We start from the raw sequence: 27004 nt of genomic DNA on the forward strand, positions 1-27004 counted from the left end.
TGAGGGACGCCTGGCTGCCAAGATAAAATCGCAGACTTCGGGTGGAAGCTCAAAAGTTGTCAACTGTCAGCTGCTCAATCGCCACATATGAAGGTGGTCAGTAACTTGCTTAGCGGGTCAGTGACAACACAAATGCCCTGGAAACTAGCTATCCACCTTGCAGGAAGGTGTCTCCTGTGCCATACTGCAGGAAGCTGGCCTGGTGTGTGGTGGGTACCTAAGGTAGTTACACCTTATACTAGGTCCAGGAATCCTCTCTTAGTGAAGTGTAGGCAGTGTGTAGAAGCCAGGCTCTCTAGAGGTAGCTGTGGATGAGCAGCCAAGGTTTATTCAGGAGACATGCAAATCTCACAGGGGACCTTCGGCAACAAGGAGCAGAGGCAGCACCCACAGGAGTCCCACCGGACGGGGCACAGAAGTTGCAGAAGGAGCCGCTGCAGCACTACAGAAAGGGATCCCATGCCGCAGGAGAATCACGGAGAGGGCTGTGCGTTGCAGGAAGGAGTGCTGGGGACTGGTGCTATACGTCGCATGACAATCCCTTGGAGGAGATGCAAACACGACTTGGCAGCTGCAAGAGACGCAGTGCACGGGGGTACTGTCCTGCGTGGGAAGGCAAAGGCTTACCTCCACCAAAGTTGGCCAGCTGGCAGAGAGGACCAGGAGGACTACTCCAGACCACCACCTGTGATGCAGGATCCATAAAGCTCAGGATGAAAGGAGATCCACGCAGCTGGTCGTCGTTGCAGCAAGTGCCTGTGGATGCTGGGGAGCGACTCCTTCACTCCGAGGGAGATTCCTTCTTCTTCTTGTGCAGGCTGAAGAGTTTCTATCTTCTGAGGATGCACAGCCTGTAAAATGTTGCAAAGCTGGCAGGAGCCATGGAAACAAAGTTGCAAAAGAGTCTTTTTCGTGGATTGCAGCATTGTTGGTTCCTGGAGGGTCCAGTCGCAGTTCCAGTGGCCAGAAGTCGAAGTTGAGGTTGCAGAGGAATCCTGCTGGAGTCTTGCAAGCTGAATCTGAGGACCCACCCAAGAGAGAGACCCTAAATAGCCCTGAAAGGGGGATTGGTCCCCTGGCCAGGTAAGCACCTATTAGGAGGGGACTGTGACATCATCTGCGTGGCCTGGCCACTCAGATGCTCCCAAAGTTTCCTGCCAACCTTGGAAACAAGATGGCAAAACCCACGGACCCTCTGGAGGAGCTCTGAGCACCACCCCTGGGGTGGTGATGGCCACTCCGATTTCCACTGTCCAGTTTCACACCAGAGCAGGTACTGGGGGTTCCTGAACAAATGTGCCCTTCAAATCATACCAGTGACTTTGGGATGCTACCCCTCCCAAGCCAGTCACACCTATTTCCAAAGAGAGAGGGTGTTACCTTCCTCTCCCAAAGGAAATCCTTTGTTTTGCCTTACAGGGCTTGATCAGATCAAGCAGCAGGAGGGCAGAACACTGTCTGAGGGGTGGCAGCAGCTTGGGCTGCTCAGAAAACCCTGTGAGACTGGTGTTAGCAATGCTGGGGGTACTCTAAGGAGCCCCCAGAGTGCATGGAATCATAATTCCAATGGTTGCAACAGTATTGGAGCATGAGTCCTACAGGTTTGATACCAAACATGCCCAGGTTCGGAGTTACCATTATGTAGCTGGACCTAGGAAGTCACCTATGTCCAGTACATGCGTAAAATGGTGTTCCCCCACTCACTACTACGGACTTACATGGGGGGACCAGTATGCCAAATGTGGGAAGAAAAAGGTACATGCAACCAAGTTTAAACCTGCATGCAGGTACCTTTCCTAGGGCACACGCTTTTTGGACCTGCAAGGTCGGATGTGCTAGTTTCAAGAAGGATCATCGGAGCACTTAATAGTCACTAGAAGTGAACCCAGGTCCAGGGGCTAGCGTGTGTAGGTTAGGGAGGCAGCCAATCAATGAAAAGTGTTTAGGGGTAGGCACAAACCCTAAAGTGGGCACCATAAAACCAGCATCCTCGCCAACACAAAATGTTCATCTCACATACTCCCCCTGCGCCACCTCAAGGCAGGGTGCTACATCAGTAAAATGTGCCCGCTATTTTCACCTGTGGTCTGGGCCCTCCGAATGGGACAGGCGGCAGTTGGGCAGTGTAAGGAAATGCCTCCTTGGCATGGTCACCCCCTTACTTTTTGCCTTTGCTGATGCCAAATTATGATTTGAAAGTGTGCTGGGACCCTGCTAACCAGGCCCCAGCACCAGTGTTCTTTCCCTAAACTGTACCTTTGTCTCCTCAATTAGCACAACCCTGACACCCAGGTAAGTCCCTTGTAACTGGTACCCCTGGTACCGGGGCCCTGATGCCGGGGAAGGTCTCTAAGGGCTGCAGCATGTCTTATGCCACCCTGGGGACCCCTCACTCAGCACATACACACTGCTTGCCAGCTTGTGTGTGCTGGTGGGGAGAAAATGACTAAGTCGACATGGCACTCCCCTCAGGGTGCCATGCTAACCTCACACTGCCTATGGCATAGATAAGTCACCCCTATAGCAGGCCTTACAGCCCTAAGGCAGGGTGCACTATACCACAGCTGAGGGCATAGGTGCATGAGCACTATGCCCCTACAGTGTCTAAGCAAAACCTTAGACATTGTAAGTGCAGGGTAGCCATAAGAGTACATGGTCTGGGAGTCTGTCAAACACGAACTCCACAGCACCATAATGGCTACACTGAAAACTGTGAAGTTTGGTATCAAACTTCTCAGCACAATAAATGCACACTGATGCCAGTGTGTACTTTATTGTAACAATACACCCAGAGGGCATCTTAGAGATGCCCCCTGAAAACATACCCGACTTCCAGTGTGGGCTGACTAGTTTTGCCAGCCTGCCACACACCAGACATGTTGCTGGCCACATGGGGAGAGTGCCTTTGTCACTCTGTGGCCAGGAACAAAGCCTGTACTGGGTGGAGGTGCTTCTCACCTCCCCCTGCAGGAACTGTAACATCTGGCGGTGAGCCTCAAAGGCTCATCCCTTTTGTTACAGCGCCACAAGGCATCCAAGCTAGTGGAGATGCCCGCCCCTCCGGCCACTGGCCCCACTTTTGGCAGCAAGGCTGGAGGAGGTAATGAGAAAAACAAGGAGGAGTCACTGGCCAGTCAGGACAACCTCTAAGGCCTGGAAAACACACTGCACCCGCAGCCCCCAGGACCTGAAGGAACCGAACTCCAGTGCAGGAGCGACCCCCAGGTGGCCCTCTTCCTAGCCCAGGTGGTGGCTACCCCGAGGAGCCCACTCCTTGCCTCCCTGCATCGCTGAAAAGACCCCCGGGTCTCACCATTGAATCCTATTACAAACCCGATGTCTGTTTGCACTCTGCACCCCCTGTGCCGCTGAGGGTGTACTTTCTGTGCCTGCTTGTGTCCCCCCCCGGTGCCCTACAAAACCCCCCTGGTCTGCCCTCCGAAGTCGCAGGTACTTACCTGCTGGCAGACTGGAACCGGGGCACCCCTATTTCCATTGAAGCCTATGTGTTTTGGGCACCACTTTGACCTCTGCACCTGACCGGCCCTGAACTGCTGGTGTGGTAACTTTGGGGTTGCCTTGAACCCCCAACGGTGGGCTACCTTGGATCCAACTTTGAACCCTGTAATTGTTGTACTTACCTGTGAACTTAACATTTACTTACCTCGCCCAGGAACTGTTGATTTTTGCACTGTGTCCACTTTCAAAATAGCTTATTGCCATTTTTGCCAAAACTGTACATGCTATTGTGATGATTCAAAGTTCCTAAGATACATGAGTGAAATACCTTTCATTTAAAGTATTGTTTGTAAATCGTGAACCTGTGGTTCTTAAAATAAACTAAGAAATGAAAATGTCACTTACCCAGTGTACATCTGTTCGTGGCATCAGTCGCAGTAGATTCGCATGTTCTGCAATAGCTCGCCATCTGGTGTTGGGCCGGAGTGTTACAAGTTGTTTTTCTTCGAAGAAGTCTTTCGAGTCACGGGACCGAGTGACTCCTCCTTTTGTCTCCATTGCGCATGGGCGTCGACTCCATCTTCGATTGTTTTTCCCCGCAGAGGGTGAGGTAGGAGTTGAATTGTAGTAATAGTGCCCATGCAATGGAGTGACTAAGTATGCACCTATTTAAGGTTGAGATGATACATATATAAATAATTGAAGGTAACTTCCAAACTGCTACAGGCTCCCGGGGAGGCGGGTGGGCACATGCGAATCTACTGCGACTGATGCCACGAACAGATGTACACTGGGTAAGTGACATTTTCAGTTCGATGGCATCTGTCGCTGTAGATACGCATGTTCTGCAATAGACTAGTAAGCAGTTATTTCCCCAAAAGCGGTGGATCAGCCTGTAGGAGTGGAAGTAGTCTGAAATAATGTCCTTAATACAGCTTGACCTACTGTGGCTTGTTGTGCGGATAACACGTCTACACAGTAGTGCTTGGTGAATGTGTGAGGCGTAGACCATGTGGCTGCCTTACATATTTCTTGCATTGGGATGTTTCCTAGAAAGGCCATGGTAGCACCTTTCTTTCTGGTTGAGTGTGCCCTTGGTGTAATGGGCAGCTGTCGTTTAGCTTTAAGGTAGCAGATTTGGATGCATTTAACTATCCATCTGGCTATACCTTGTTTTGAAATTGGGTTTCCTGCATGAGGTTCTTGAAATGCAATAAAGAGTTGTTTAGTCTTTCTGATGTTCTTTGTTCTGTCAATGTAATACATTAATGCTCTTTTGACATCTAATGTATGTAGTGCCCTTTCAGCTACGGTATCTGGCTGTGGGAAGAACACTGGAAGTTCCACTGTTTGATTTAGATGGAACGGTGAAATAACCTTTGGCAAAAATTTAGGATTGGTCCTTAGGACGACTTTATTTTTGTGTAGTTGTATAAAAGGTTCCTGTATAGTAAACGCCTGAATCTCGCTTACTCTTCTCAGGGAAGTAATGGCGATGAGAAATGCCACCTTCCAGGTTAGGAACTGTATGTCGCAGGAGTGCATGGGTTCAAAAGGTGGACCCATAAGTCTAGTTAGGACAACATTTAGGTTCCATGAAGGAACAGGTAGTGTTCTTGGTGGTATAATTCTCCTAAGGCCCTCCATGAATGCTTTAATGACTGGTATTTTATATAGGGAAGTTGAATAGGTAGTCTGCAGGTATGCAGATATTGCTGCAAGGTGAATCTTAATGGAAGAGAAAGCTAGGTTAGATTTTTGTAAGTGAAGCAAGTAACCCACTACATGTTCTGGAGTTGTGTGTAATGGTTGTATTTGATTAATATGGCAGTAGCAAACAAACCTCTTCCATTTACTTGCATAGCAGTGCCTGGTGGATGGCCTTCTTGCTTGTTTTATGACTTCCATACATTCTTGGGTAAGTTGTAAGTGCCCGAATTCTAGGATTTCAGGAGCCAGATTGCTAGATTCAGCGATGCTGGATCTGGGTGTCTGATCTTTTGGTTGTGCTGTGTCAACAGATCTGGCCTGTTGGGCAATTTGATGCAGGGTAGCACTGATAGGTCTAGCAGCGTTGTGTACCAGGGTTGCCTTGCCCAAGTTGGTGCTATCAATATGAGTTTGAGTTTGCTTTGACTGAGTTTGTTTACCAGGTAAGGAAGGAGAGGGAGAGGAGGAAAAGCGTAAGCAAATATCCCTGACCAGTTCATCCATAGGGCATTGCCTTGGGATTGTTTGTGTGGGTATCTGGATGCGAAGTTTTGGCATTTTGCGTTCTCCCTTGTCGCAAACAAGTCTATCTGAGGTGTTCCCCAGAGTTTGAAATAAGTGTTCAGTATTTGGGGGTGAATTTCCCATTCGTGGACCTGTTGGTGATCTCGAGAGAGATTGTCTGCGAGTTGATTTTGTATCCCTGGTATAAACTGCGCAATTAGGCGAATTTGGTTGTGAATTGCCCAATGCCAAATTTTTTGTGCTAGCAGGCTTAACTGCGTGGAGTGCGTCCCTCCCTGCTTGTTTAGATAATACATTGTTGTCATGTTGTCTGTTTTGACGAGAATGTATTTGTGAACTATTATTGGTTGGAAAGCTTTTAGTGCTTGAAAAACTGCTAGAAGTTCTAGGTGATTGATATGCAGTTTTGTTTGATGTACGTTCCATTGTCCTTGTATGCTGTGTTGATTGAGGTGTGCTCCCCACCCTGTCATGGAAGCATCTGTTGTTATTACGTATTGTGGCACTGGGTCTTGGAAAGGCCGCCCCTTGGTTAAATTTATGTTGTTCCACCACAGAAGCGAGAGGTAAGTTTGGCGGTCTATTAACACCAGATCTAGAAGGTGACCCTGTGCTTGAGACCACTGTGATGCTAGGCATTGTTGTAAGGGCCTCATGTGCAGTCTTGCGTTTGGGACAATGGCTATGCATGATGACATCGTGCCTAGGAGTTGTAATACCATCTTTGCCTGTATCTTTTGTGTTGGATACATGCGTTGTATGATGGTGTTGAAATTTTGAATTCTTTGTGGACTTGGAGTGGCTACTCCTTTTGATGTGTCTATTATGGCTCCCAGGTATTGTTGTACCTTGCGTGGCAGAATTTTGGATTTTGTGAAATTGACGGTGAACCCTAGTTTGAAGAGGGTTTGTATGATATGATTTGTGTGATTTGAGCACTGTATTAACGAATGGGCTTTGATTAGCCAGTCGTCTAGATATGGGAACACATGTATTTGCTGCCTTCTTATGTGTGCTGCGACCACTGCTAGACATTTGGTAAAGACTCTTGGTGCGGTTGTTAATCCGAAAGGCAGTACCTTGAATTGGTAATGTATTCCTTTGAATACAAACCTTAGGTATTTCCTGTGCGATGGGTGTATTGGTATATGGAAATAAGCATCCTTGAGGTCTAAAGTTGCCATGTAGTCGTGCAGTTTTAGCAATGGCAATACTTCTTGTAGTGTGACCATGTGGAAGTGGTCTGATTTGATGAAAGTGTTCACTACTCTGAGGTCTAGGATTGGTCTCAGCGTTTTGTCCTTCTTTGGTATCAGAAAGTACAGTGAGTAAACTCCTGTGTTTATTTGTGTGTTTGGCACTAATTCGATTGCATTCTTTTGCAATAGTGCCTGCACTTCTATCTCCAGGAGATTGGAATGGTGTGTTGTTAAATTTTGTGCTTTTGGTGGTATGTTTGGAGGGAATTGTAGAAATTCTATGCAATAACCATGTTGGATAATTGCTAGAACCCAAGTGTCTGTAGTGATTTCCTCCCATGCTTTGTAATGATGACCTATTCTTCCCCCCACTGGTGTTGTGTGGAGGGGGTGAGTGACATGTGAGTCATTGTTTAGTAGTAGGGGTTTTGGGGCTTTGAAATCTCCCTCTATTTCTAGGGAATTGCCCTCCTCTATATTGTCCCCGAAAACCTCCTCTATACTGTCCCTGGTAAGTGGACGGTGTTGCTTGTGAGGTGCTGGCTTGTGTGCTTTGACCCCGAAACCCCCCTCGAAAGGGCGTTTTACGGAATGTGCTGTAATTCCCTCTGCTCTGCGGGGAGTAGAGTGCGCCCATGGCTTTGGCAGTGTCTGTATCTTTTTTGAGTTTCTCAATCGCTGTGTCCACTTCTGGACCGAACAGTTCTTTTTCATTAAAAGGCATATTGAGAACTGCTTGTTGAATCTCTGGTTTAAATCCAGACGTTCGGAGCCATGCATGCCTTCTGATAGTTACAGATGTATTAATTGTCCGTGCAGCTGTATCTGCAGCGTCCATGGAGGAACGTATCTGGTTGTTGGAGATGGTCTGTCCCTCCTCAACCACTTGTTTTGCCCTATTTTGGAAGTCTTTGGGCAGATGTTCAATGAGATGTTGCATCTCGTCCCAGTGGGCTCTGTCATAGCGCGCAAGTAGTGCCTGGGAGTTCGCGATGCGCCACTGGTTTGCAGCTTGTGCTGCGACTCTCTTACCAGCTGCATCGAACTTGCGGCTTTCTTTATCTGGGGGTGGTGCATCTCCAGATGTGTGAGAGTTGGCCCTTTTCCTAGCTGCTCCTACAACAACAGAGTCTGGTGGCAGCTGTGTTGTGATGAAAACCGGGTCCGTAGGAGGCGGCTTATACTTTTTTTCCACCCTTGGTGTGATTGCCCTACTTTTGACCGGGTCCTTAAATATGTCTTTTGCGTGCCGGAGCATACCAGGGAGCATAGGCAGGCTTTGGTAGGAGCTGTGGGTGGAGGAGAGTGTGTTGAACAAGAAATCATCCTCGACTTGTTCTGAGTGGAGGCTTACGTTGTGAAATTGTGCTGCTCTAGCCACCACCTGAGAGTACGCGGTGCTGTCTTCTGGTGGAGATGGTTTTGTAGGGTATGCCTCTGGGCTGTTATCTGACACTGGGGCGTCGTATAGGTCCCATGCGTCCTGGTCTTGGTCACCCTGGCTCATGGTGGTGTGAGCTGGGGAGTGTGATGGCGTTTGTGCTGGTGAAACGTTAATCACGGGCGGAGGAGAGGGTGGTGGTGTAACTCTTTTCACCACTTTTGGTTGTGGTGCTTGTTCCGTCTGGAACTCCAACCTTCTCTTTCTCCTAATGGGGGGAAGGGTGCTTATTTTTCCTGTCCCCTGCTGAATGAAGATACGCTTTTGCGTATGGTCCACATCAGTTGCTTGTAGCTCTTCCTCAAACCTATGCTTTTGCATTTGGGAGGTTAGCGAGTGCTCTTCTGTATAAGAGCCCGAAGCTGGGTCGCTTGCAGTTTGTTTCGGCATCGAAACTTTGTCTGCGTGTTTTTTCGGCTCCGAGGTGACTTTTTTCCTTTTCGGGGCCGAAACCTCTCGGCGTCGATCTGTTTCGGTGCCGCTGTCTCGGCGTCGAGCCGTGTCCACACCGGCATCTCGGTGTCGAGGCTTGTCTCCAGCACTTTCTCGGTCCCGAGAAGGCTGCGTGCCGGTGTCTCGACCGGAGTCGGACGATCTCGGCACTGTTTGGGCCTTTTTCGGTGCCGACGGTCGGTCACCGAATTTATGGGTCGAGCCATGGCCTGGTGGCAGTGGCGTCCCCTGGGCCTTGTAAATGTTTCTTTGTGTGGTTTTCGACGTCTTACTCACGGTTTGTGTATCGTCGAATCCTTCGGAGTCTGAGTCTTGGATCGAGAAGGTACCTTCCTCTTCCTGTTCCTCGAACTCCCGTTGGGCTGTCGGTGCGGACGCCATTTGAAGTCTTCTGGCTCGACGGTCTCGGAGTGTTTTTCGGGACCGGAACGCACGACAGGCCTCGCAGGTGTCTTCGCTGTGCTCAGGTGACAGGCACAGGTTGCAGACCAAGTGTTGGTCTGTGTAGGGGTATTTATTGTGGCATTTGGGGCAGAAACGGAACGGGGTCCGTTCCATCGGCGTTCCTCAGCACGCGGTCGGGCCGACCAGGCCCCGACGGAGGATCGAAAAACTACCCCGAAGGGCACCGGAGCTCTTCGATCTTCGATGCGGTGTTGGATCTAAGTACGCCGATCCCGAACGCAACAATACCGACGAAAATCTTCCGAAATTAACTATTTTTTCCGTTCCGAAACTCGGAGCGACAGGAACACGTCCGAACCCGATGGCGGAAAAAAAACAATCGAAGATGGAGTCGACGCCCATGCGCAATGGAGACAAAAGGAGGAGTCACTCGGTCCCGTGACTCGAAAGACTTCTTCGAAGAAAAACAACTTGTAACACTCCGGCCCAACACCAGATGGCGAGCTATTGCAGAACATGCGTATCTACAGCGACAGATGCCATCGAACATATATTTTTCTATATAAAAACCCACTGGCCTGGAATTGTCTTTGAGTGTGTGTTCCTCATTTATTGCCTGTGTGTGTACAACAAATGCTTAACACTACCCTCTGATAAGCCTACTGCTCGACGACACTACCACAAAATAGAGCATTAAAATTGTCTCTTTTTCCCACTATCTTACCTCTAAGGGGAACCCTTGGACTCTGTGCATGCTATTTCTTACTTTGAAATAGTACATACAGAGCCAGCTTCCTACAGGCGGTCTGTGTGGTATGTAGGAGTGAAGGGCATCTGGGGTGATGAGGATTCTAACGCTCGTCAGGCCCAGCTCAGCCTCTCAGGTAGGTCAAGCGCTCAAGGCCTATGCTGAAGTGGGATATATGGGGGTGGGGTGCGGCTGCCGGAGGTCTGGACCAGTGTGGGTGGATCTGAAGGCGGGGTCGTTGGCTGAGCAGGAAGAAGCAGCCTCTGGCGTCACAGCAAGTTGTTCAAAGGTTGCTGCAGTCGCCATGAGTTTCGGGAGCTCATTGATGATTTCCCCAGGTAGCCGCCATGTTGAGGGAGGACGGAACTCTGGCCGTGTTGTGAACAGGGAGGCTTCTGTGACGCCGATGGGCAGGAACCCTAGCAGACAAGTCTGGGAATGCTGTTAGCTTAAAGGATGATGGATGTCCTGATGTTTGCGTGGATGGCAGCAGATGACGAAGGGGTCCAGAGCACTCTTGGGGTGTGACCGCCATAGCCACGCCCCAGTCCTATTTTAAAAAGGACACAGATAGGCTACTGCAGTGACTATTCATTGCCACTAAAACCTATGGTAATATCACTTACTGCTTTATTAAGATACTGTTGGACTCTCACTATGACGACAGGGAATGATTCAAGCATGTGAATCCATGAAAGATCTAATACTGAAGAACAATAATACTTTTTCAAAGGTTTACTATATAAATCTAATCCTTTAAATAAAAAACATGACCTGCGACTATTAGACAGATGAGACACATTACTGTAACCAGCATTGTAAGAATGTTGAAAAGCACAAATAATTCAACCATATTGTTTTGCACTGAAAGTTACGTTGACCTAGCACTAAAAGTCGTAGAACAGTGAGAGTATTCTGTTAGACTTAGTTGGAATGATCTACCTGGGGTAATATCTCAGTAAGCCAGCCTAAGTGCATTGTAAGGGATGCACTCTTTCTCAGTGGGCAAATGGGTCTACAAATCTGGATTCTCATTCACAGCTCTCCATGATAACTCCAGCGTGAAGTGCCTCTCAGCTTACTTCCGCATGAACTTTGTTTAAATAATAAAACAGCAGCCTTATAAAGTTCAGCACAAGATGCATAAAAACAACATTACATAGTCTGAGGAAAAGAGTTAACTCCTACTAGCACAAAACAAGACAAGGGCATTGCGTTCTAGTATCTTACTCTGAAACTAACTGTGCAGACTACATAGCAACAATGCCTGAATAAATGATTGTGTGGCATTTGCTCATGTTAAGGAAAAAACTTGTTCAAACCACCATACCAAACATACACTAAGTTACAGCACAAATTAAAATGGAGACATACAATAGGTAAGGGCAAACCTTACAACACCCTCCTTGTGGTCGGATGGAGACTATTCTAAAACAAATAGTGGCAGCACTACGTTTATATAAAAAGCCTTACATGTTATAATAATAATACTTTATTCATATTAAACAGATTCAAAGCCTATAAAATCACCTATTAAAAACCACACATATCATAAAAAGGGCTGAAGTAAATTTAAAAAACGCCAATCCACAAGACTAAAAGGCATTCGAAATAGAGAATAACATTTCCGGCCCACAACATCCATATCCAGAGTGTCCAGAATGAAACGCACACCTGCAGACATCACATTGAAGGCGGCCCAAAGAGCAAGATCCAACTGGTGAAGACAGGTACCACCATACCATTGAGCAGATGCCAAAGGCGCTATTCCAGGAGTGCAGCATTAGAAGAGTGTCTGGATGCCAGGAAATATTACACTGAGGGAGTATCCAGCACCTAGTAAATGTGACTCATAGTAGACATCTTCCAGCAAAGGAAGCAGGGTCATCAAACAACAAACCTGATGCGAAGCAAAGGATGCACAAGTTCAAAGAATAAGGGGCAACCCGGTAACCCTGGGCAATACAATAATCCAGGAAAACAGTGGCCCCTTAAAGGTGAAGTGTAAACCTCAACTTCCTCAGTAAGGGAACATAACCATCCAATGACTGGAAGAAATGAAAAAAGAAACAGTTTTATTCAATAAATTAGCAATAAAATTGCAAGAAAAAATCATGAAGCTTTTTCATTTGAATACTTTTAGAGATAAAGTGGTGCTCCCAATGATGCAACGGTGCAGTGAAATTGAAGTGAATTGAGTGTGGTGTGCGCAAGTGCTATACAATATATGTACATAAATAGTGGTTGATAGGGGTGCAATTTTGTTCAATTCACACTCTAGAACAGAGTGATAAGCTCCAAAACACATGAAAACTGTACTGCTGTGTCAACGTTTTGACCCCATTCAGTTATCTATAGAGGGTCATCATCAGGATAAAATAGTGAAGGGAAGCACCTAAAGGATGGCTCTCCTGTGGTGGATGTCTATCAATAAAATGCAAAAGGGATCTGCTAAGACAGTTGGATGTACTTAGGTATGGCAATTTGCAAGTCTAGCCAATTAGGGAACCTACAGAAACAATAAGGCTCTTCCCGGATTCAATATAAGGGCCAGTCATGAACCAGGAAGGTAACATCTAGGCAGGATTCTTCCAGATGGCTCCAAATAATCACACTGTCTGAGAATGGTGTGATTAGAGACACTTTCTCCTTGGAAGGGGTAATAATCCCCAAATCCCTGCGAACAACGTTGAGGATCAATGGATCAAGCCTCCTTGTGAAACCTAATTGCCTACATGTACTTCTACTTATTTGGAACCTTCCTCCTTGGGTCTGCATATAGTAGCTAGCTGCACAATTATTATGCCTGATATCCATATCTGTTTATGGACATCAGGGATAACCCTTTTACAGAGAAGGATAAATTACTTATTTGTAATCCTAGCTCTATCATGATCATTCCTTAGACAGCCACCCAGCCTTCTCCAAATGCATTAATGAAAAAATTGTAAAGGATGGTCCTTCCACTGTGCTTCCCTGATGAACTGCATCACAGACCCTGCACTGCATGATGGGAATGCTGACTGCTTTAGCATCACTTAAAGTACTATGTGTTCTCAGCCCATTAAGCACTCAATTTTTCCATTACTTGGGGTTTTTAAAAATGGCTTAATTCAGCTATGTTTTCGGCCAAATAGACTGTGCTTTTAACTTGGTTATTTGTGTTTTTTTAAACCAAAAAGAACATGTAGAAAATGTTACTCATTGTAGGAATTTGTTGTACCTATAAATCATTTGGGAAAAAAAAAATGTATTTGTGGATCGCAGACGTGCACGGCGATACTCTACTGAATATGGATATCAGAGAGAATGCCATGACAGAGAACAACCATCTGCACTTCTGCGATCCATGCCTAACCCAATTAACACTGATAAGTCAGTAGCCGAGTCAGGAGTAATACCTTGGTATGTGGGAAGGTTTTACATAGCTCTGACAATCCGTGAACACATATAAGCTTGAATTCCCCCAAACAAGATATGTATGGTGTTTTTTTCTCCTTACTCACATTTGCCTTTCTTAGTTTTTGTAATATAGTAATGAAAATGCTAATCTATACCCTCTGCAATGTATATGTGTGTGTGTACTGATTTGGGGAGACCAACCAGATATTAGTTCATCTAATTCCCTGCTTGTTATCAGGGAGTTCAGTTGTCCTCTAAAAACCCTTATTCCAAATGTGTATGGCCCACAGGGGAGCAATATAACTGTATATTTCTGCTTCCGCCACAGACCCCTGGTTATATCAAAATCTCTGGGGGCTTAGAAAATCTAACTGGGTGTACTCTAGTCACGGTTGACATCTGGGCAAAATGGAGGTGGTGGTGGTGGTGGTGGGGGGGGGGTGCGGGGGGGGGTTGATGGGGGGAGGGAAATAATAAAACAAAAACAAAAAAAACAAAAAAACTTTCATTGCATCACTGCTCTCCAGGCACAGGCTCCCAGCCTACTCTGCAGCTAATCATGACACTGCTCAGAGCAGTTGTGCAGGATGGCCGTGACATTTCTCTACCTCGGTAAATGGCTTGACAGCTCAAGTTAAGAGTAAGCAGTGTTAAAATGTGGAGCAAGTGTGTCTTCTCTAGTATAGGCCTTTTCTACCTCAATGTCTGATTTCTCATTTAACGTGACATCCTGCATCAATTCCTGATCTAACCAAGTTAGAGTGAACAGCTGGGAGAAATATCCTGTTCTAGTCGGTGTAACTTCACCGAGGTGAGGCAAAATCCCAATAAAGAACTATAATTTGGCATTATTTAGGGGACTATTCATACTTCACAGAATAGCTTAGCCTGATCTTGTATATTCCGAAGACAGCTTTAAAAATTAGAAAATTAGTAAAGATGATATTTAACCTTTGAAGGCAAATTCTCACGGAGCACTATGGCATGACCTTCTTCCCTCAGGACATTGTGAAGGTAGAGGTCTTCATCAGATGTTGTATCACACAAGAACACATGGAGAACTCCATCCAAGTACTCATGTACTATGGCCACCAGCGGCCTTGGGTCACAGAGGTACTTAAAGCGCTTAATGGCAGCAGCAGTCCAAAATGCCTGGAATAAAAAGGAAAAAGAAAGATTAAATCATCAAATATAAGAAAGAATTGGTGAGGTGATTGTCACTTCAATGTTTAACCAGGTCCTGTCAGTGAAAGCTCAGACCATATTAACTGGTACTCGATTGTACAGCTCACTATGGTCATAAACCAAGGCTCACGTATGTATGATATGGTCTAATCATAGCCAAAGCACAGTCTCAGGCCCTAGAAGATATTTTCGTTTTACAGGCAGATCTTGTGTCAATAAAGAAAAAAAATGCATGTTGGGTTTTAACGTTGAATGACTAAGAGTGCCAGTGTTGCTATGGTGAAAAACTTGTACTCCCTTCAACGTCCCAACACTTCCAGACCTACATATGGGAATGAAGATTCTTATGGATGCCAGACGTGTAAGACAGTCTAGTCACTGTATAAACCTGATTCCTGAGTAAGATGACTTTTAGGGAGTGCAACGTAGGGGTAATTATGAGGTCCAGCAGCAACCTAGCTAAATGTACTTTTCTGCAGAAGATTGATTGATTGATTGATTGTATACATAACATGTTTGCAGAAGGTGCAGACATATGTATAATGCTATCTGTATTTAACCACAGACTCAACTTTGGTGCTTAGCTTCAGATGAGTGCAAAAACAACAGATGATGGACGGAATGCAGAGCAAATTTAAACATTCACCTCCAGTCACAGATCTGGGTTTAATCCATCAGTTTTTTTGCTTGCCATGCCATTTCAGTTTGGACCCAGCCATATGCAAATCAGTCTTGACCCTGTTCCCCCTGGGAACATTCCAGCCCGAACTGACAGGCCAGGTCTTCCCTGAACCAGAAACAAGCATCCTGGGATCGATTTTAGGGTTTCACCCTTCATCAGCCAGGCTGAGTGTCCTCATGTTTAGTCTTGCATGCAGTACTATTGCTTTGCAGGATGCCATCATTCCTAATAATTTCATGATAAATCTTACAGTGTATTGTTAATTTGGGTGCATTTGTGGTATGAGATTTTGGAAAGCTTGTATCCTTTGTGTATTTGGATAGGCTAAGGCTCTTTGCGTATTTAAAATAGTACCTAAGTAAGGTTGCACCTGTGCTGGCTGAAGATGGGATTTTTGGTAGTTGAGAGTGAACCCTAGTGTATGTAGAGTCTTTATTATGTATTGAGTGTATTGTTGGCAATGTATAAAATTGCTTGGTTTTATTAGCCAATCGTCTAGATATGGAAAGACATGTATGTGTTGCATTCTTAGGTAGGCTGCCACTACTGCTAGTCATTTTGTGAATACCCTTGGAGCTGTTGTTATGCCGAATGGTAGAACTTTGAATTGATAATGTTTTCCTGCTATGACAAACCTTCGGTATTTTCTGTGAGCTGGATGGATGGGCATATGGAAATACGCATCTTTGAGGTCTAATGCAGTCATGCAATCTTGTTTTTGTAGTAGTGGGATGACATCCTGCAGAGTTACCATGTGAAAGTGTTCTGACAGGATATATAGATTTAGGGATCTGAGGTCTAGGATGGGCCTGTGAGTGCCATCCTTTTTGGGAATGAGGAAGTATAGTGAGTATACTCCTCTTTGTTGAGAATGTGGGACCAATTCTAATGCCTGTTTTAGTAGTAGCGATTGTACTTCTTTCTGTAATAGAACATTGTGTCCTGGGGACAGCTTGAGGTAAAGTGGAGGAATGTCTGGAGGGGTAGAAATCAATTCTAGGCAAAAGCCATTGTGGATAATTGACAATACTCTTTGGTCTGTGGTGATATATTGCCAATAGGAGTGGAATTGCTGCAGTCTGCCCCCCACAGGAGATGTGTGGGGTTGAGGGATGGTAAATAAGTCACTGTTTAGATGGGGTAGTGGCTTGTTTTGAAGTTTGGAACTTGCCTCTGGTTCTAAAGTATTGGCCTCTATAAGACCCTCTAAATCCCCCTCTCTGGTACTGCTGTTGCTGTTGCCCTTGTTTTGCCATGGAGGTAGAAGCCTCTGTGAGTTGTGGTTTGAATCCTCCTCTGAATTGTCTGCGAAAGGAGCCTCTATAGGGTGTTATGTAGAAGGCACCCATTGCTTTGGCAGTGTCTGAGTCTTCTCTCAGTTTTTCTATGGCTGTGTCGACTTCAGGGCCAAACAGGTACTGTTTATTAAAACGGCATATTCAGCACTGCCTGCTGGATTTCTGGTTTACCACCAAAGGAACAAAGCCATGTGTGTCTGCGTATAGTGATGACAGTATTGACGCTGCTGTATCTGCAGCATCAAGGGCAGACCGCATTTGATTGTTGCTTATAGCCTGACCCTCTTACACAATCTGTTGTGCCCTTTTTTGTTGTTCCATTGGGAGGTGTTGTATCAGTTCCTGCATCTCATCCCAGTGGGCTCTATCATACCTTGCTAGCAAGGCTTGCAAGTTTGCAATTCGCCATTGGTTGGCAGCCTGTGTCGCTACCCTCTTGCCAGCAGCATCAAATTTTCTACTCTCCTTGTCTGGGGGAGAAGCACCCCCTGACGACTGGCTATTAGCCCTCTTTCTAACCGCACGTACTACCACTGGAGGAACTTGGTGGGTAATATAATCAGGGTCAGTAGGAGCAGGTTTATATTTTTTATCAATGTGTGGTGTTATCACTCTAGCTTTGACTGGCTCACAAAAAATGTGAAAATCCTCTTCTAGGGGTTCAGTGTGCATAAGCACCCCATGGTACGCTGCTGCCATGGAAATAACCTGCATGTATGCAGTAGTGTCCTCTGGCGGAGGAAGGGTTAGAAGGGTATAAGTCCGGGTCATTGTCAGGAGTAGGACCTGGATCGTAGAGATCCCAAGGATCAATCGTATCACCATGTGAATATTGTGAATGAGTTGGTGAAGGCAAAGGTGGTGGGCTAGTGGGTGGTTGGCGAAAAAGAAAGTTGTGGTGAATGAGGGGGAGAAGTATGGATAGGTAATGGCTTCTCCTTCTGTTTATACATTTCTGCTGGTGGTGGAGCAGTGTCTAAATGTTCTTGAAAGGCCAACTTTCTTTTGCTCTGTAGAGGAGGTGCAGTAATTGTTCTGCCAGTCTCTTTATGGATGTGAATCCCTGATTGTCTTTCATCCATAATCTCAAGGATAGGTTGGATCTCAGTGTCCTCAGAAACATAATCAGAGGATCTATGAGTCTGTTCATCTAGTGATTTTGAGCCCTGTTTAAGATGGTTCATAAGTCCTTGCTCTTCTGAATAAGAAGACTTTTTCGGCTCCGAAGATGGTAGTTTTTTCAGGCCTGAAAATACAGCCGGTTGTTTTGGCTCCGAAGCAGGGCTGCGAGGCTTTGACTCCGAGGAGTGAGGACGCTTGCTCGAGTCAGAAGTAGAAATCTTGATGGACTTACTCGACTCCGATACCTACGGAGGAGTGGCCTTTTTCGACGCCGAACCCGAAGGTCGGTTGACAAGAGTTTTATTTTTGGGTTGAACCATGGCTCTCTGGCAGTGGTGTACCCAAGGCCTTTGAGGACTTTTTATAAGTGGGGTAGGGTCAGACGTACTCACGTGCTGACCAGCAGCGATAGGCCTATCTTCTTCCGATTCTTCTTCGGAGTCGGTGTCTCTGATGGAAACCGTTGTCTGTGCCTGTTCTTCCTCCATGGTGTTGAGAAGTTCCATACTCTTCGACGCCATTTCCAATCATCTGGCTATCCGATCATGCAGGGTCTTCTTGGATCGAAACAATCGACAGGCCTTGCAATCCTCTTCTTTGGGATCAGGAGAAAAAACACAGATTACAAACAAGGTGTTGGTCTGTGTAGGGAAATTTCGAGTAGCATCGAGGATAAAATCGAAATGCAGTCCAATCCATCAGGCTTCGACGCGGTAGGCCCAAACAGGCCAGAGTCAGGTGCACGCGCCCAGAAGGGCAAAAGTTTTTTTCAATGGTACTATCAGTATGAGGCTAGGTGGAAACGTGATCGAAACAATACCGACGATTAAGAGAGTTTTCTAAAGTTTCCGATTCGAAATATCGGAGAGAAAGGAAATACATTAGAACCCGACAGCGGAAAGAAAACAATCTAACAACGGATTTGATGTCCATGCGCAGTATGACCGAGAGGAGTCGCCACTCGATCCCGTGACTCCGAAAAGATTTTCCATATATATATATATATATATATATATATATATATATGTTCGATGGCATGTGTAGCTGCAGATACACATGCTGTGCCAATCCCGCCATCTAGTGTTGGGCTCGGAGTGTTACAAGTTGTTTTTCTTCAAAGAAGTCTTTTCGAGTCACAAGATCGAGGGACTCCTCCCCTTTCGGCTCCATTGCGCATGGGCGGTGACTCCATCTTAGATTGGTTTCCCCGCAGAGAGTGAGGTAGGAGTTGTGTATATAGTAATAGTGCCCATGCAATGGAGTAAGTATGTATGTACATAATGTGACTAAAAGTGATATATTTACAAATTTACAAATGTACAAGTTAAATTTTTTGTCAACTTAAAACGGCTACAGGCTCCCAGGGAGGTGGGAGGGCGCATGTGAATCTGCAGCGTCTCATGCCATGAACAGATGTACACTGGGTAAGTGACATTTTCCTTTCGATGGCATGTGTAGCTGCAGATACACATGCTGTGCATAGACTAGTAAGCAGTTATCTCCCCAAAAGCGATGGTTTAGCCTGTAGGAGTTGAAGTTGTTTGAAATAATGTCCTTAATACTGCTTGTCCTACTGTGGCTTGCTGTGTTGTTAACACATCCACACAGTAATGCTTGGTAAATGTATGAGGCGTAGACCATGTGGCTGCCTTACAGATTTCAGTCATTGGTATGTTTTTTAGAAAGGCCATGGTGGCACCCTTCTTTCTAGTGGAGTGTGCCTTTGGTGTAATAGGCAGTTCTCTTTTTGCTTTTATATAACAGGTTTGAATACATTTAACTATCCATCTGGCAATGCCTTGTTTGGATATTGGATTCCCTGTATGAGGTTTTTGGAAAGCAACAAACAATTGTTTTGTTTTGCGAATCTGTTTGGCTCTATCAATGTAGTACATTAGTGCCCTTTTGATGGCTAATGTATGTAATGCTCTCTCAGCTACAGAATCTGGTTCTGGGACGAACACTGGGAGTTCCACTGTTTGATTTAAGTGGAACGGTGATATGACTTTAGGTAAGAATTTAGGATTTGTGCGTAAAACTACTTTATGTTTGTGTATCTGTATAAAGGGTTCTTGTATGGTAAAGGCTTGTATTTCACTTACTCTTCTGAGAGATGTGATAGCTATTAGAAAGGCTACTTTCCATGTTAAGTATTGTATCTCACATGAGTGCATGGGTTCAAATGGTGGACCCATGAGTCGTGTTAATACGATGTTGAGGTTCCACGAAGGAACTGGTGGTGTTCTCGGTGGGATAATCCTTTTCAGACCCCTCCATAAATGCTTTTGTGACTGGGATTCTGAATAATGAAGTTGAATGCGTAATTTGCAGATAAGACGTAATTGCTGTGAGATGTATTTTAATGGATGAAAAAGCTAACTTGGACTTTTGTAAGTGTAGTAGGTAGATTACGATGTTTTTTGCAGATGCGTGTAATGGTTGGATTTGATTATTATGGCAGTAATAAACAAACCTTTTCCACTTATTTGCGTAGCAATGTCTTGTGGTTGGTTTCCTAGCCTGTTTTATGACTTCCATGCATTCTTGTGTAAGGTCTAGATGTCCGAATTCTAAGATTTCAGGAGCCAAATCGCTAGATGTAGTGATGCTGGATTCGGGTGTCTGATCTGTTGTTGGTGTTGAGTTAACAGATCTGGTCTGTTTGGCAGTTTGATATGAGGCACTACTGATAGGTCTAGTAGTGTTGTGTACCAAGGTTGTTGTGCCCAAGTTGGTGCTATCAGTATTAGTCTGAGTTTGTTTTGACTCAATTTGTTTACTAGATACGGAAGGAGTGGGAGAGGGGGAAAAACGTATGCAAATATCCCTGACCAACTCATCCATAAGGCATTGCCTTGAGAGTGAGGCTGTGGGTACCTGGACGCGAAGTTTTGGCATTTTGCGTTTTCTTTTGTTGCAAATAGGTCTATTTGCGGTGTTCCCCATCTTTGGAAGTAAGTTTGTAGTATCTGGGGATGAATTTCCCATTCGTGGATCTGTTGGTGATCCCGAGAGAGATTGTCGGCTAACTGGTTTTGAATTCCTGGTATGAATTGCACTATTAGGCGAATGTGGTTGTGAATCGCCCAATGCCATAACTTTTGAGCTAAGATACACAATTGTGTCAAGTGTGTCCCACCCTGTTTGTTCAGATAATACATTGCTGTCATGTTGTCTGTTTTGACAAGAATGTGTTTGTGGGTTATTAGTGGTTGAAATGCTTTCAATGCTAGAAATACTGCTAGTAGTTCTAAGTGATTTATATGAAGTTGTTTCTGTTGAGTGTCCCATTGTCCCTGGATGCTGTGTTGGTTGAGGTGTGCTCCCCACCCTACCATGGAAGCATATGTTATGATCACGTATTGAGGCACTGGGTCTTGGAAAGGCCGCCCTTGGTTTAAATTTATAGTATTCCACCATTGAAGCGAGGTGTATGTTTGGCGGTCTATCAACACTAGATCTTGAAGTTGACCCTGTGCTTGTGACCATTGTGATGCTAGGCACTGTTGTAAGGGCCGCATGTGTAATCTTGCGTTTGGGACAATGGCTATGCATGAGGACATCATGCATAGTAGTTTCATCACTAATTTTACCTGGAACCTTTGGTTTGGGTGCATGGCCTGTATTATGTTTTGGAATGCCTGTACCCTTTGTGGACTTATAGTGGCAATCCCTTTTTTTGTGTTGATTGTTGCTCCTAAGTACTGTTGTATTTGACACGGCTTTAGGTGTGATTTTTGGTAGTTGAGTGGGAACCCTAGCTTGTGAAGGGTTTCTATAACGTATTTTGTGTGTTGAGAACACCGTTCATGCGTATTGGTTTTGATTAACTAATCATCCAGATACGGGAACACATGTATTTGCTTTTTTCTGATATGGGCTGCCACTACGGCAAGGCATTTTGTAAAGACTCTTGGCGCTGTTGTTATCCCGAATGGCAGCACTTTGAACTGGTAATGTACCCCTTGGATTACAAATCTTAAGTATTTTCTGTGGGAAGGATGTATGGGTATATGGAAATTCGCATCCTTGAGGTCTAATGTTGTCATGTAGTCTTATTGTTCGAGCAAGGGGATTACGTCTTGAAGTGTCACCAAGTGAAAGTGATCTGATTTGATGTAAAGATTTAGTGTTCTGAGATCTAAGATAGGTCTTAGAGTTTTGTCTTTTTTGGGTATGAGAAAGTACAGGGAGTAAACACCCGTTCCTTTCTGAGGATTGGGTACTAGTTCCATTGCGTCTTTTTGTAACAACGATTGGACCTCCAGTTGTAATAGATCCATGTGTTGTTTGGACATGTTGTGTGTTTTCAGTGAGACATTTGGAGGGAATTTTAGGAATTCTATGCAATAACCATGTTGGATAATGGCTAGGACCCACATGTCTGTTGTTATTTCCTCCCAGTTTTGGTTAAAATTTGTTAGTCCCCCCCCCCACTGGTGTTATGTGTTGGGGATTTGTGACACTGGAGTCACTGTTTATTTTGCGGTGTCTTGGGACTTTGGAACTTCCCTCTAGTTTTAGGGAACTGTCCCCCTTTGTATTGTCCCCGAAAACTTCCCCTCTGATACTGGCTCTGGTATGTGTGCCTTGTTTGTGAGGTTGAGGGTTCTGTGCTCTGTCCCCGAAACCCCCCTCTGAACTGTGTTTTGCAAAATGTGCCTCTGCTCTGTGGGGAGTAGAGTGCGCCCATGGCCTTGGCCGTATCTGTGTCCTTTTTAGGTTTCTCAATAGCAGTGTCCACTTCCGGCCCAAACAACTGCTGTCCATTGAAAGGCATATTCAGCACCGCTTGTTGAATTTCTGGCTTGAATCCTGAGGTGCGTAGCCATGCGTGTCTCCGTATGGTGACTGCTGTATTTACAGTTCTTGCAGCTGTGTCTGCTACATCCATTGCCGACCGTATCTGATTATTAGAGATACTCTGGCCCTCTTCCACCACTTGTTGCGCACGCTTTTTGAATTCTTTGGGTAAATGCTCGATGAAGTGTTGCATTTCGTCCCAATGAGCTCTATCGTATCTCGATAGCAAGGCCTGTGAATTGGCAATGCGCCATTGGTTGGCTGCCTGTGTCGCAACACTTTTCCCCGCTGCGTCGAACTTGCGACTTTCCTTGTCGGGTGGTGGTGCATCTCCCGATGTGTGTGAGTTTGCTCTTTTCCGAGCTGCACCTACTATCACTGAGTCCGGTGTTAATTGCTGTGTGATGTACACAGGGTCTGTTGGTGGTGGTATGTACTTTTTTTCACCCTCGGAGTGATGGCCCTGCCTTTCACAGGCACTTGAAAGACTTGTTTGGAGTGTTTCAACATTCCCAGTAACATAGAGAGACTCTGGTACTGATTATGTGTGGACGACAGAGTATTAAACAAAAAGTCATCTTCAATTGGTTCTGCATGCATGGTGACATTGTGAAATGCGGCTGCTCTGGACACCACCTGTGTGTAAGCAGTATTGTCCTCAGGTGGTGATGGCCTCGCTGGGTAGCAGTCAGGACTGTTATCTGATACAGGCGCATCATAAAGATCCCATGCGTCAGGGTCATCTTGGCTCAATCCTGTATGCGTTGGGGATTGCATCATTGGTGGAGTGGCCATTGGTTATGGTTGTGGTGAGCGATGTGGTGACGGTGGCGGAGTTACTTGTCTTGCCACCTTTGCTTGTGGCTGTTTGTCTTTCTCTTGGAAAGCAAGTTTCCTTTTCATTCAGATTGCAGGGAGAGTTCTTATTCTCCCTGTCTCTTTTTGAATGTGGAGCCTTCTTTGCGTGTAATCTGGCTCCCCTGCCTCTAGCTCCTGGCCAAATTTGTGTCCTTGCAATTGTGAGGACAGTCCCTGCTCCTCAGTGTATGAACTTGGTTTCGGCTCCGAAGCCGGATGTTTCGGTTTCGAAACTTTTTCAACCGTCTTTTTCGGCTCCCAAGACACTTTTTTGGCTTTCATTGTTCCGATTTCTCGGTGCCGGTTTCTCGATGCCGAGATTGCTCTGACCCGGTGTCTCGGGTCGAGCCTGTTCTGTGCCGGTATCTCGACCGGAGTCGGATGACTTCAACACGTGCGTGCCCTTTTTCGGTGCCGTTGGCTGGTCACCTAATTTTCGGGTTAAGCCATGGCCTGCTGGCGGTGGCGTCCCCTGGGCTTTTATGTATTTTCTGTGAGTTTTGGCCAGGGGTGTTCTACTCACGGTTTTCGGCGTCTGTTGGGTTTCGGCCTCGTCTGAATCCGCGATGGAGAAGGTTTCCTCTTCCTCCAATTGTTGGTGTCCTGCCGACGCCATCTGAAGTCTTCTTGCTCTCTGGTCTCTTAGCGTTTTCCTCAACACGCTCGACAGGCCTCGCAGGTATCCTCTTTGTGTTCGGGAGACAAACACAAATTACAGACCAGATGCTGATCTGTGTAAGGATACTTGTTGTGGCATTCAGGGCAGAAGCGGAATGGGGTCCGTTCCATTAGCCTTGAAAACGCATGAGGTCGGGCCGACCAGGCCCCGCCGGGGAATCGAAACCCCGAAGGGCCACCGGAGCTCTCCAAAATTCGGTGTTGATCTGTTTTAACTAACCCGATAGCGAACGCAAACAATACCGTCGCATTTTCCGAGATTTAACTAACTTTCCGAACCGAAACACGGAGTGAAGAGGAACACGTCCGAACCCGATGGCGGAAAGAAAACAATCTAAGATGGAGTCGACGCCCATGCGCAATGGAGCCGAAAGGGGAGGAGTCCCTCGATCTCGTGACTCGAAAAGACTTCTTCGAAGAAAAACAACTTGTAACACTCCGAGCCCAACACTAGATGGCGGGATATGCACAGCATGTGTATCTGCAGCTACACATGCCATCGAACATATATATATATACATATATAAGGAAAATGTCACTTACCCAGTGTACATCTGTTCGTGGCATGAGACCCTTATATCACCGTTCCACCTAAACCAAACAGTGGAACTCCCAGTCTTTTTTCCACAACCAGACTCAGTAGCTGAAAGAGCCTTACATATGTTAGACATTAAAAGAGCACTAATGTATTACATTGATAGAACAAAACAGTTTCGCAAATCAAAGCAATTGTTTGTAGCCTTCCAAAAACCTCATGCAGGAAATCCAATATCCAAACAAGGCATTGCCAGATGGATAGTGAAATGTATTCAAACCTGCTATATTAAAGCAAAAAGAGAGCTACCTATTACGCCAAAAGCACACTCCACTAGAAAGAAGGGCGCCACAATGGCCTTTCTAGGAAATATACCTATGACAAAAATGTGTAAGGCAGCCACATGGTCTACGCCTCATATTCACAAAACATTACTGTGTAGATGTGTTAGCAACACAACAAGCCACAGTAGGACAGGCTGTATTACGAACATTATTTCAGACAACGTCAACTCCTACAGGCTAAGCCATCGCTTTTGGGGAGATAACTGCTTACTAGTCTATGCACAGCATGTGTATCTGCAGCTACACATGCCATTGAACGGAAAATGTCACTTACCCAGTGTACATCTGTTCGTGGCATGAGACGCTGCAGATGCACATGCGCCCTCCCGCCTCCCCAGGAGCCTGTATCCGTTTATGTTGATAAAACTTGTATATTTGTAAATTTGTAAATATATACTATTTTCTTTTTATACACATTATGTACATACATACTTACTCCATTGCATGGGCACCTTTACTATATACACAACTCCTACCTCACCCTCTGCGGGGAAAACAATCTAAGATGGAGTCAACGCCCATGCGCAATGGAGCCGAAAGGGAGGAGTCCCTCGGTCTCGTGGCTCGAAAAGACTTCTTCGAAGAAAAACAACTTGTAACACTCCGAGCCCAACACTAGATGGCAGGATAATGCACAGCATGTGTACCTGCAGCCACACATGCCATCGAAAATATAGATATATCCTCAAACAAAAGTGGTCTGAAAGTTGCTGGGTGGCGCACTCAACTGCCGGTGACGGAGAGGACCAGTCTCGAAGAATAAAAATCACCAAAAGTATTCACCGAAGTTTCAACAGTGCATATTTATTCAAAATAACCACCAACGCGTTTCAACTCCCCAAGGAGTCTTGTTCACAGTGAATGGGTCCCTATTCCCATTTATACTCCATGTCACTACATCATACACAATGCATTATGGATAATGTAGTTTACATATGTTACAGTTAAAATTAAAATACGTAATTTTCTAAATTTAAAATTAAAAACTCCCATTCTCCATGTATAATGCTATTCACGTGTGTTCTTTTATGTTCTTCCATTCCTTTCTAATTTATGATTTCGTACTGATTCAATTTACTACTAATTCATTTTCACTATTTCAAGTGTACATGTATGACACTATTTACCCTTTAACATCTATTTCATTTTTTATATATGTATAAAGAAATAGTGTCAATCTTATATTACAGCATATTCCGGTCAAGCAGCTATAATTATGTGCCTGCATTGGTCTTAAGAGATTTATTAAATTCATTCCTTATAATAGTTTTTACAATATTTTTTCTTGTATCTTATTTTATTCTATTCTATTAGTTCCATACAAACATCAATGAATACCTTTTCTCTCCGACTTGATGACTATCGTTATTTGACAGGAATATTATATAGTTTAGTAGTATTGATCAGTAACCACCCTACATGGTTACCATTATTCCCATGTATTTATCCATATTACGAAATCACAAATGCACATGTAATTCCTCATCCATATTCAGTCCATAAGGCATTTTAGTGCGGAGCTGAATAATGAATTTACTCTCCATTTGTTGTAACTTTCGAATTCTGTCACCCCCTCTCCCACTCTTTTTCATTTGTACTATTCCCATGAATCTTAGCGATCTCCAATTGTTAGTGTGTGATCTCGCAAAATGTTTTGCCATTGTGTAGCTCGTGTCTTGATTAGTAATGGCTCTAGTGTGTTCTAAAATCCTTTTCTTAAGCGGACATATTGTACTACCAATATATCTCAAACCACACTCACATTCAAGCATATAAACTACATATTGACTGTCACAAGTAATTCTCTGTGAAATGTGTATGGCCTTGCCACTATAGTCCATTTAAGTTTTAGTATTTCTTGCAATCTGACACACTTTGCATTTATTGCATTTGTAAAAGACAGTCGCCTCGTCCTTATACCAATTCCTTGAAATTGGTGCCACATAGTGGCTTTTTATCAATATGTCATTCAATGAGCGTGACTTCTCATATGATATTTGTGGTTTGCAGACTATTCTCCTTGCTAAATCCTGATCACTTCTCAGTATTTTCCAATGTTCTCTAAATATTGTTTCTATGTCCTTACTTTCCTTATTATAGGTGAGAATTAGACGAGGACACATTTCCTCCTTATCACTTCCTCTTTTTGCACCCTTA

At 45.0% G+C, this 27004-nt stretch overlaps 1 protein-coding gene across 3 annotated transcripts in view; it reads right to left on the reverse strand.

The window, feature by feature from the left end:
* The window catches only part of TDRD5 (tudor domain containing 5), a 1060335-nt gene that overhangs the window by 259242 nt on the left and 774089 nt on the right, over positions 1–27004 (reverse strand). For all 3 annotated transcript variants that reach the window (XM_069232097.1, XM_069232096.1, XM_069232098.1), the window contains exon 12: positions 14294–14494. In XM_069232097.1, coding sequence (XP_069088198.1) covers positions 14294–14494 — 201 coding nt within the window. The remainder of the gene's footprint in view (positions 1–14293; positions 14495–27004) is intronic.

Source organism: Pleurodeles waltl, chromosome 4_2 (genome assembly GCF_031143425.1).
Source record: "Pleurodeles waltl isolate 20211129_DDA chromosome 4_2, aPleWal1.hap1.20221129, whole genome shotgun sequence".
Classification (NCBI taxonomy): Eukaryota; Metazoa; Chordata; class Amphibia; order Caudata; family Salamandridae; genus Pleurodeles; species Pleurodeles waltl.